The sequence below is a fragment of the Epinephelus lanceolatus genome, chromosome 18 (assembly GCF_041903045.1).
Source record: "Epinephelus lanceolatus isolate andai-2023 chromosome 18, ASM4190304v1, whole genome shotgun sequence".
Lineage (NCBI taxonomy): Eukaryota > Metazoa > Chordata > Actinopteri > Perciformes > Serranidae > Epinephelus > Epinephelus lanceolatus.
The window spans coordinates 43,039,048-43,051,584 of NC_135751.1; the positions used below are offsets into that span (position 1 = coordinate 43,039,048).

The 12,537-nt window shown below is 41.9% G+C and overlaps 1 protein-coding gene across 1 annotated transcript; it reads right to left on the minus strand.

Moving 5' to 3' along the window:
- Positions 1-463: 463 nt before the first annotated feature.
- On the minus strand, positions 464-6,297 carry LOC117268728 (uncharacterized). The gene is made up of 2 exons (XM_033645365.2): positions 6,276-6,297; positions 464-2,879 (listed from the first exon to the last, which is right to left on the minus strand). The coding sequence occupies exon 2, from the start codon at positions 2,875-2,877 to the stop codon at positions 1,225-1,227; it is 1,653 nt and encodes a 550-aa protein (XP_033501256.2). The 5' UTR covers positions 2,878-2,879; positions 6,276-6,297; the 3' UTR covers positions 464-1,224.
- Positions 6,298-12,537: the final 6,240 nt, after the last annotated feature.

The following is a 12,537-nucleotide window of genomic DNA, read 5'->3' on the forward strand; positions in this document are numbered from 1 at the left end:
AGATGGTGTTAAGATGGTGTTGAGATGGTATTGAGATGGTGTTAAGATGTGTTAAGATGGTGTTGAGATGGTGTTAAGATGTGTTAAGATGGTGTTGAGATGGTGTTGGGATGGTGTTGAGATGTGTTAAGATGGTGTTGAGATGGTGTTGAGATGGTGTTGAGATGGTGTTAAGATGTGTTAAGATGGTGTTGGGATGGTGTTAAGATGTGTTAAGATGGTGTTGAGATGGTGTTAAGATGGTGTTGAGATGTGTTAAGATGGTGTTGAGATGGTGTTAAGATGGTGTTGAGATGGTATTGAGATGGTGTTAAGATGTGTTAAGATGGTGTTGAGATGGTGTTAAGATGTGTTAAGATGGTGTTGAGATGGTGTTGGGATGGTGTTGAGATGTGTTAAGATGGTGTTGAGATGGTGTTAAGATGGTGTTGAGATAGTATTGAGATGGTGTTAAGATGTGTTAAGATGGTGTTGAGATGGTGTTAAGATGTGTTAAGATGGTGTTGGGATGGTGTTGAGATGATGTTGAGATGGTGTTGAGATGGTGTTAAGATGGTGTTGAGATGTGTTAAGATGGTGTTGAGATGGTGTTAAGATGGTGTTGAGATGGTATTGAGATGGTGTTAAGATGTGTTAAGATGGTGTTGAGATGGTGTTAAGATGGTGTTAAGATGGTGTTGGGATGGTGTTGAGATGGTGTTAAGATGGTGTTGGGATGGTGTTAAGGTGTCAGGACACAGTGTTGACGTTGTTGACGGTATTGATGGTGTTGACAGTGTTGACGGTGTTGATGGTGTTAACGGTGTTGATGGTGTTGACAGTGTTGACGGTGTTGATGGTGTTGACAGTGCTGTCTCTCAGTCTGTCAGGGGTCTTCATGTGTCCCTCTCTGAGGACACTCATGTCATCATCGGTGGACTGTTGCGGTGACGGTTGTCCTTCTGGAAGTTTGTCCAAGGTCACAGTGTCCGTCAGGTTCTTGGTCAGCGTCCGTCAGTCTGTCTCATAAGACTGGTGGTTGGTGTTTTGGTTGGTGTTCTCTGATCACAGCTCAGCGTCTGAATACTTCCTGTCAACATCATGATTTTATTTTTATTTACAAACATTTCCTGATTCCCGAGAATGAGTGTAGTGGAAATGATTTTATGGTGAAGCTGAAAAAAGCGAAGGAGCACGACACCTTCTGACGCTCTGCGTGCGACGAGTTAAGATTGTTTTCAGTTGTTACTGAGCAGGACACATCTTATTGAGGATGTCGTCCAGTTTGGCCTCCATCGCTCTCAGCTTGGCGTTGATGCTGGTGAAGTCGGGCACAGTTTGGCCTTTATCGATCGCTGGGACCTTGTTGGGGTTCAGCTCCTTTTCACAGCTATCTCCATAGTAACCATCAGGACACTCACACAGATGTTCGTTGGAGTCCAGCAGCCTCTTGCACTCTCCTGTGTTACATGTGTCAGACACACATGGATCGACGGTTCGGGAGTAGTAAACAGACATCCTGTCCGTAAACCCGCTCCCTTTACAATGGATTTCCATCAGTTTTTCCGGGACTTGAACAAAATCACCTGCACCAGATTCCATCTCCTTAACGTAGTCTCTGATAGGAGCGCCAGCCACGAGTTGATTACATTCTTTCATTTTCTGTATGATGTGGTTACACGGAGGCAGGTTTGGGGCCGCAAATGGACCAGTCGGGTATATTCTATATGAGGTGCATTGGTTCAGCACAGTTTTTACATGTGCTTTATATATCTCGTCTGCTTTCTGAGTGTAGCCCACAGCAACAGTGATTGGATTCACAGAGACTTTTATCATCTTGCTATAAAATCTGTGGTAGCTGTCGTCGTTCGAGTTGTACACCAGTACCACCCAGTCGTACCAGTAGAACTTCTCATCCAGAGCTTTTTTCACCTTTTCAGCGATGGCTTCTTTGTCGTCAGGACTGAGGGCTTTGCTGATCTCCTCGACATCATTCTTCACGTACTGCTCATAGTTGTTGAGGCAGAACTCCACGACTGATACCTGAGTACTAGAGACGTTCTTCAACATCTCGGTGTATCGATCTGTTATGCCTGTTTGACTGAGACCGATCAGGTCCCAGTACAGCTGGTTGAGCACCATCCCCCTCCACAGCAGAGTGCTGAAGTACAGGTTATAATTGCCAATCTCACGAATGCTACATTTGAACTTCTTCCTCAGCAGGTCATTGAGGTTTCTACTGAGTGACATGTTGCTGACCGTCACGTAATGGTAAAGGTTGGCCACGCTGGCCTCGGTTGCCGTGTTCTCGTAGTAGTTGGTGAATACCTCTGCCAGTCTGAGTTTATCATCTTCACTTTGTACCAGCTCACTGTTCTCACGGAACTCACCGAACTTCTTCCAGGCGTTGAGGATGCGGACCTCGTCTTGAGAGTAGACGCTGGCGTAGTTGTACCATTCCACATCTGTCGCCAGGTTGGAGATCCAGATGGAGAGTGAGTCCAGCTTCCTGTTCACTTCAGCAAACCCTGCCTTGAGCGCCTTCAGAGGGTTTTCTTGAGGGACGAAGGACAAGGCCAAGTTGAGAAAAGAGGAGACCAGACCTGCGATGCCGGGCGCCAAGCTGGCGATGTTGACAAGACTCTTAATCACCCCTGACACCGTACTGGTGGTACTCTTTCCAATCACTTCTTTCACCACAGACAGGGAGTCCTTCAGCACTGTAAAAGATGCTGCCACTCTCTCTTTGGTGTTGAAAGGCATGTCTCTCTTCACCCTGTAGAGGGGTGACAGGTTGGAGGAGGTGGGGTCATGTGAACGAGCTGATGCAGCCGTCCAGTAGAGAAGAAGAATCAAAGAAGCCAACAGCATGGAGGCAGAGAGCCGAGGGAACGCCATGACTGCAACACAGAGAGAATAACATGGAATCATGTCCTAAACATGGACGCCCTGTGAGACAACAGGTGTCCCACCTCTCCTACATAGAGACACCTGGACCCAAAGAAACACAAAACCACCACAAAGAAACATGATGTGTGCGTCGTCTTTCCGTCGCTTTGTGGTTGTTTAGAGTCTATGTGGTTGTTTAGAGTCTCTTTGTGGTTGTTTTGAGTCTTTGTAGTTGTTTTGTGTCTCTTTGTGGTTGTTTTAAGTCTCTTTGTGGTTGTTTTCTCTCTTTGTGGTTGTTTTGTCTCTGTGCTTGTTGTGTGTCTTTGTGGTCGTTTTTAGCATCTTTGTGGCTGTTTAGTGTCTCTTTGTGGTTGTTTTGCGTCTCTTTGTGGTTGTTTTGAGTCTCTGTGGTTGTTTTTTGTCTCTTACGTTCATAACTTCTGATAAGATGTAAAAAGTGTTACATGTCCATAACTTTTCCTGCAATATATAAACTGTTGTATGTTCATAACCTTCATTAGGTTCATGATGGGACCGCTTGTGTGAGGACATGAAGGTCTGAGGAGGGTTGTTGTTACAGGATTTGATGTTTCTGTAGTAAATCAAATGATGGCAGGTTGTTGGACTAAAACTTGTGGAGCTCTCTGCTTATTGATATGAAAAGGTTCTACAGCTGTCAAGGATTGTTTATGTCACTCGTAACAACAAATAACAAATAAAGGTCATAATAACTAAATAGGTAAAAAAAATAATAATAATACAGTGGAAAATAAATCTAACAGAAAATCAAAAATATCAATTCATGTCACATTTGATCAATTTATTAAACCTACATTTACCTTTAATATTTGTCTTTGTAGAGTTGAAACTGATATGTGTTTCAAAATCATGTCCCACCAAAACAGCCTTCAAATTAAAACATATCTACACACTAATTTTGTTTCTGGGCTGGAACATTATTTTTATATTTGTATGTATGAAATAAATATGATTTGTAAAATATTTTGATCTGCTTTTTAACTTCTAAACTCGCCCTGTATTAAAACACGTCGGCCCAGACGAGAACTCAATTTCAAACTAAAATCTCAAACTAACAGCACGTACTGAGAACATCCGTGTCACAGTGTCCTGCTAGAATCATCTTTATTTTAAATATGTCTTGTGAAAATGTCGGCCCTTTAAAGGTGTGTCCCAGATTTTTGTCAGCTCTGTCAGATTTCTATAAATACATAATTTAATCAGGTATAAGGGAGTCAGCTACATCACAGGGACTTCCTGTCTCACTTCCTGGTTTCCAAACAGGTGTGAATGCTGCTCAGGTTCTGCTCAGATTTGTGTTTGATGATAAATTCTTTCAGTAATATTTCTACCAGGTGAGTCTGAACCAGAACAGCTCGACTCTGTCGGCCCTCGAAATCCAAACTAAATAAGAACGATGGTTTAAAGATGAGATTAAATGTCTTCTCACTGCGACTGCTGTCACATTAATAAATATATCTCATTCTTAAGAACTGAGACAAAATCTAATTTTGGGGTTTTTTTGATTTTTACTCAGGAAAATCTATTTTCAAAAATCAAAGTGTGGACTATTAAAGTTTGTAACAGACCGACCTGCCACTGACTGAGTTTGTTCTTGAATATCAGACATGATGGATGTTCAGAGGGAGGATAAAATTTATATATTTTTTAATCTGACAGCAGTCGCAGTGAGGAGAGTTTAGAAGTTAAAAAGCAGTTCAAAATATTTTATGAATCATATTTATTTATACATATAAATCCTTTAAAACTTATGTTTTTTTCTGTTAATGTTTATCTTTATTTGTATTTTCAAACATGTATAAAAACTAAAAAAAGATAGAAATGCCATACATGTACAAATGAAGAAAAAAAAATAAAGTATTCATACACGTTCAAAAAAGGAGTAGGAACAAGTAAATATGTATATATATATATATATATATATATATATATATATGTATGTGTGTGTGTATATATAGTGCTTTTATAGATGTTTCCCCAGACCTCCACACAGTATGACACGTGATAAAAACAGTGAACAGTATAGGGTGTGTAATGATTTGTGATCCAGAATGTGTCTTGTTTTTCCCAGTATTGCAGTGCACTTTGCCAGTTTTGATCATGTGTGGCTTACATGAGATTTCCAGCTATTTTGTGGTCCAGGATCACACCTAGAAATTTTATTTCATAAACTTGTTCTATTTTTATATTATCTATTGTCAGTTCTACTGTACATTGAAATCAGGTTTATTTTTTCCAAACAGCATATTTTTTGTTTTGCTTAGATTTAGTGATTTATTATTATTTATTTTTGTCATTATAAAACTATCTGGGTACAAACTCAGTGCCTCAAAAACATAAATTATGTAAATGAATTAAAAACAATCACATCCTATGATTTAAGCCTTCGGGCGTAAAACTAGTCCCTCAAGTGAGATTAATTTGGGTGACAACAGTATGAGGTTTTTAAGGTCTGATAACTGCCACAGAAAACATGGCAGTATTGCACAATAATTATTATTATTATTCGTTACTACGACCCATAAAGGAATGAAAAAGGGCTCTTTTTAAAATTAAACAAAAGTGAAACCACAATTTAACTAATGGTGAGATTCATCGTCCGGTTGTTTATTTATTTCAATACTGTAGGTAAGTAAATGTACACGGTATGATTAATGTCAATTTTTATATTACAAGTTAATCTTGAACAGTGGTGTAGTGGTAGCTGATGAGGTGGATGATGAAGATAGTGGACATACTCTCCTATATAGTCTAATGGCTTTTTGGCTGACAGGTGAATGGCCAGAAAAAGAAGTGGCTATACCCCGTATACCTGCGTATACCCTCCACTACAACACTGATCTTGAAACCAGTATATCGTTACAACCCTAGATAAAATGATCACATGATGAACCTGTAATTGAATCTGTGTTAAATTCTACAGAAACTTCTTTACGTCTTTACTTTCAGCTTTGTTCATTAGAAGGTTAAATGTGTTAAAATTAATATTCTGACGAGGTTTTTAAATTTATTTTAAAGTGTTCCTGTAGAATATTAAAATATTTAGCACATTATTTACGGACTGACAGTCGTCTCAAACTTCATCTCTCACTGTTTTTTTTTCCTGTTATTGTTGGTGGTGGTTACACAAATAACCCGAGCTCTAAGCTCTCTAAACTCACTGTCATGATCATGATGATGGTGATGCTTATTGCAGATATCTAATAGTATAATTTTTTTGTGTGTGTCATGTTCTAAAATCTTTTAATGCTAATGTTGTTAATGGTCCCACACATGAAACCTAAAGAGGTTTGGTGTTTGTCAGTCATCAGTTTAACAGACAGAAGATGAAGAAGAGGAGGAGGAGGAGGAGGAGGAAACAGGCCTACCTGTGGTTTGTGTGTCAGCAGAGTCCTCAGCGGTTGACTACAGCTTCTACCAACTCACCACTACTTATACCCCCAGGTTTCCTCCAGCAGACGGTGAGATGGCACATTTCTGAGTCTCCAGCGTTTGACTAAATATGGACACAGAGTCTGTTGATTAAAATGACACCAGTGTTTATCGGTTTATCTCTTCTGTCAGGTAGTTACATAACGACAGAGCTGTGAGGAAACGTTGACTCTTAATTCTGTCAGTGTCACTTTTCTTCAGAGATGAATCAATAAATCAGTTCAGTTTTATTTATGAAGCCCAATATCACAAATCACAGTTTGCCTCACAGGGCTTTACAACATACGACACCCCTCTGTCCTTATGACCCTCGGATGAAGTCTTCTGTTCCTTTATTTAAAATACTAATACCACACAGTGAACACACTCTGTTCACAGTAAAAGTCCTGCATCCAAAATGTTATTGAAGTAAAAGTGAGTAAGTAAAAGTGTATTTTAAGTTTTAAAATGACCCCCAATGCAAAAATGTCTACAAATACAAAACAAAACATCGGCGTGACAACGTTCTGTCGTCTCATTTAGCCACTTGTCAGCAACTGTCTTTTTAAAGACACACAAAAGCTTCTAATTTCACAGAGAGGTATTTACCAGCGTTAATTTCGCGCAAAAAATATGAAAAACTACGACAGAAATTTTCAGTCAACGAACTTTTTTCCACAACGATGACGAGCTAAAAATAGATCTTGATAATAAAAACTAAGATGAAATCTATGTTTGATTTTTGTTGACGAGACGTGATGTAAATGTTGGTGGTGGACTGTCGGACACTGACAGCTTGTAAGTATCTTCAGATGGGGTCTTGTTCACAGTGAGGGTAGAATGGAGCATGAGATGGATCCGGTGTCTGGGTCTACAGTGATGCCCCGGGGCAGACCCAGAACACACTGGAGGGATTATAGATCTGATCTGGTCTGGGAACGCCTCGGGGTCCTCCAGGAGGAGCTGGAGGAAGGAGCTGAGGAGAGGAACGTCTGGGGTGCTTCAGTCAGCCTGCTGCCCCTGAGTCTCGGCCCTGGATAAGAGGATGAAAATGGATGGATGAAGTGTTCAGGAGGTGGACTGACTCAGGATTAGTGATACTGTTCTCGTCTTAATGCAACGCAGAAAGGATGCACGATAATATAATATCTGTATCAGCCGATATCGGCTTTAAAATGAATCAGCCAACATGTTTTTTTCTTATTCAGCACAATGAATGAATATCACAGACACTGAACATCTGCTGGCGGGCCGTCACCATCAGAGTCTGTGTGTATAATATGATGTGAAATTATCCACAGAAGAGACTTGATGATGATCACTGACATCAGGTGGGAAAAGAGAGGATTTATCGATATCAGTATCGGTTGTCGGCCAAATGAGTTGTCACATATTGGCAAACAATCCAGTATGGTGCATCCCCTCTGTGTAGTCTTGTATCTGAAGGGAGAAGACTGACTCAAGGGTTTGCAGGATGTAAAGAGTCCTTTAAAATGTTTAAACTTTTCCACTGAATGTGAAGCTGTGTTAAATCCAAATCTTTACAAAGCTGAAATGTCTGAACCATCGGACAGAATATTTGGGCGAGGATGTCGTGTCCCTGCTGGATTACACATCAACAGTGATGAGTTTAAAGTTGTTTTCTTTAGTTTGAATAAAATATAAAGACACCTGAACCCCACACAAAGACAGAGCTGTCATAATAAGTTGTAATAATTCTGCTGTTCGGTGTCTGAAGTGTAGAAATAAAGTGAATCAGCTGTGTCATCGATGCTCAGTGATGACTGTCACTTTCCTCTCAGGATGTTTCCCAACAGTCGAGCTGAAAGATGGAAACATTTCTACCAAATATGGACGTGTTTACTGTTAAGTTCAGCAGCGTGAACGTGTTAATCTCCTCTGATCATCTGTTGCTCAACATCACCTGCACACAGTGTGAGGAAGTTACAGGATAACGCACAGTAAGCAGGTCATGATTGTGAAACGAACCCCAGCAGAGTGATTCAGGAGCCCGATGACACAGAGACATTTGAAAGTTCAATAAAAGAGGCCCGAGGAATTAACCCTGAGGAACTCCACACATCTGAATTATTGTGTGTATAAAAAAGTCTGAACAGTTTGTTTCATGTTGAAGCTTCTTCATGTTTACAGGATCTGATGACAAAGACTCCTCGAAATTCAGCTTTTAAGGATCCTCCCTGGAGTATGAGAAGTGTCTCCATGTCCTGTCCTCTCACTCCACAGACCTGCTTTCCTCCAGTCGTCCACCAGATGTATTCAGACTCTCATTCCTGGACACCTGACGTCCCCTCCCACCTTCACACCTGTTTCCTTCTTTATCAGCCCAAAGTCAAGGAAGGATCCTTAAACGGACGAATTTGAAGGACGCCACGTTATCGACCCGCCAAAGGACTGTTCCAATGTCAAGGATGATTCCTGCAACGGCCGGTAGAGACCACATTAACCTTCAGTCCACCTCTGTGCTGATCATCTGTCTGATCACCTCCTCATCTGCTGCAGAGTTTCAGAAACTCAGAGAAATGTGAACAATAATCCGAGTATGTTTGTATCAGCTGATAGATACAGTTTCATCCGTCACCACCTGGTTTGAAGAATTCAAGTGTTTCTTCAACACAACCTGACAGAGTTCAGGAGCGTTACTGCTGAACCGTGTCTCAAGTTTGTGTCTCAGCCTCGTGGACGTGAACCAGAACAAAAGAACACAGTTTATCTGTTTTTATCACAGGACGTCTTCATCACATCAACCATCACTTTGTCCCATTAAAGAGTCTCAGTAAACCAGTATAGACACAACACCAACGCATTCTCATTCCCAGCTTGTTAAATATCACCATTCTGTCAGCGCTGTTCACCAAGTTCACCTTCTACCACAACTCCCACCTGCCACCTCTCCAGCTCCTGATATCACGTCCTTACTGGCATATCATACCGCCACATAAGGTTCCATCCAGCTGCGCTACAAAATGAAGCCACCTGTCTTCAGTGTATCGTACTGCTACGACAGATGGCTTTTGGCATCCGTATTTGACGATTTCAGACTGAGAACAGGCTGAAAATACCGGGTCCTGAGACCAGCTGAGATCTCTGCCCTCGTTAAAGTTGTCACGATATCAGACTTTGAAAAAGGTCGGTGTCATGGCGCCCGTTCTCATCGTATGGTCGCTGACATGATTCTTTGTGTTGGAATTGATTTGATTTGTTTTTGTGTCTTAAAGTTCACAGATGATCAGATTTCATAACTCTGTATGAAGAAGATTATGTTTCCTGTTACAGCAGCTTCTTTTTCAGTTATAAATCAGAACTCCGCCCAGATGTCAGATGTGTCTTTGCTGAACGTCTTTTTGTCAGAATATTATTCTCATAATCAAACAGAAAATGATCAAGCGGTCACATGACGACGTGAAAACAAACTGTGAGGTGCTTGTCCTTTGAATTTGAAAGAAATATTGTATGTCACATTACATCTGATAGCTTCATTCATCGGTCCCTCGCAGTGGTGGAATGTAACTAAGTACATTTACTCAACTACTACTACAGTTTTGAGGTACTTGTACTTTATCTGAGTATTTCCATTTTCAGCCTCTTTAAACTTTTACTCCAAAACATCTCAGAGAGAAATATTGTACTTTTACTGCACTGCATTGATTTAACATGTATAATTATGACTTATCTTTAACATTAAAACTGACCTGCTGAGTTTCATCACTCGACCTCCAGCTCAGGCCTCTGCAAAATGACACGCCTAAAATTAAACGAGTATTTCTCAAATTAAAGGAAACACTTGGAGGTTTTATTGCAGAGGTGTCAGCATCAGTACAGACGCTACAGGGTCAGATTAAATGAAGAAATGAAACTGAGTAAATGAAAGATTTTATCTTCGCTTAAAAAAACTTTTTACTTTTAAAGTGAATCTCACTCTGGAGTTGTGCAGCTGCAGCCCCCCAAAACCTCCAGCAAACCACATCACAGCATGTGAACGTCACCTGTGCTCAGACTGGCCATTGTAAAATGAAGCAGAATGAATTTAGAGAGGTTTTATTAGAGCTTGTGTAGTACCACTAGAAGCCACTAGACGGAGACATAGAGAGTGAAATCAGAAGCTGTGTGAAGCCAGATTCACTCTGTGGTGGAGACATGAGACCCTGAGGTCAGAGGTCAGCGGCTGCAGAAGCTGTGACCAAAATGATATAAAGCACAAATCCACATGTTCAAATCATGGATGTCTTAAGAGACCTGGATAGAGCGTTGGAGGCAGCCACCTGTTCATTCCTCTGAAAGTCACTCAGTGGCACATAAAGGTTCCTCAGAATGAAATTACCTGGATGATCAGCGCCGCTTACACCTCACTGGGTCCATAGAGCAGGCGCACGAGAGACTTCCACCAGCTGAGCCGGGTACTTTCATTGTAGTGCTTCATTTATTTAAATAAGGAAAATGACTTAATCTTGCCATCATCATCCTCACTGTGACCTCGTCACATGTCCACGTTTGGTCATGGACTTTCCACGTCCACATATGACGTCCAAGGTACCCTGGGTGTGTTGGTTGTTTACGTTCTGGGACGCCGTGTCAACTTCAGCCTGTTACATGCATTGTCTGTTTTCAAAATACACTTCTGTTTTCACAGGAAATGTACAGTTTGATACAGTCTCTTTCAAAATAAAAGCACTACATCAGTTCAACACTACCAACTTTTCTTCAACACACACACACATGGTTACGTTTAGCCAACACACACACGTGGTTACGTTTAGCCGACACACACACATGGTTACGTTTAGCCGACACACACACGTGGTTACGTTTAGCCGACACACACACGTGGTTACATTTAGCCAACACACACACGTGGTTACGTTTAGCCGACACACACACGTGGTTACGTTTAGCCGACACACACACATGGTTACGTTTAGCCAACACACACACACATGGTTACGTTTAGCCAACACACACGTGGTTACGTTTAGCCGACACGCACACGTGGTTACGTTTAGCCGACACGCACACATGGTTACGTTTAGCCAACACACACACACACGTGGTTACGTTTAGCCGACACACACACACATGGTTACGTTTAGCCAACACACACACGTGGTTACGTTTAGCCAACACACACACGTGGTTACGTTTAGCCAACACACACATGTGGTTACGTTTAGCCGACACACACACACGTGGTTACGTTTAGCGGACACACACACATGGTTACGTTTAGCCGACACACACACGTGGTTACGTTTAGCCGACACACACACGTGGTTACGTTTAGCCGACACACACACGTGGTTACGTTTAGCCAACACACACATGTGGTTACGTTTAGCCGACACACACACACGTGGTTACGTTTAGCGGACACACACACATGGTTACGTTTAGCCGACACACACACGTGGTTACGTTTAGCCGACACACACACGTGGTTACATTTAGCCAACACACACACACGTGGTTACGTTTAGCCAACACACACACGTGGTTACGTTTAGCCGACACACACACGTGGTTACGTTTAGCCGACACACACACATGGTTACGTTTAGCCAACACACACACACATGGTTACGTTTAGCCAACACACACGTGGTTACGTTTAGCCGACACACACACGTGGTTACGTTTAGCCGACACACACACGTGGTTACGTTTAGCCGACACACACACGTGGTTACGTTTAGCCAACACACACATGTGGTTACGTTTAGCCGACACACACACACGTGGTTACGTTTAGCGGACACACACACATGGTTACGTTTAGCCGACACACACACGTGGTTACGTTTAGCCGACACACACACGTGGTTACATTTAGCCAACACACACACACGTGGTTACGTTTAGCCAACACACACACGTGGTTACGTTTAGCCGACACACACACGTGGTTACGTTTAGCCGACACACACACACATGGTTACGTTTAGCCAACACACACACGTGGTTACGTTTAGCCAACACACACACGTGGTTACGTTTAGCCAACACACACATGTGGTTACGTTTAGCCGACACACACACACGTGGTTACGTTTAGCGGACACACACACATGGTTACGTTTAGCCGACACACACACGTGGTTACGTTTAGCCGACACACACACGTGGTTACGTTTAGCCGACACACACACGTGGTTACGTTTAGCCAACACACACATGTGGTTACGTTTAGCCGACACACACACACGTGGT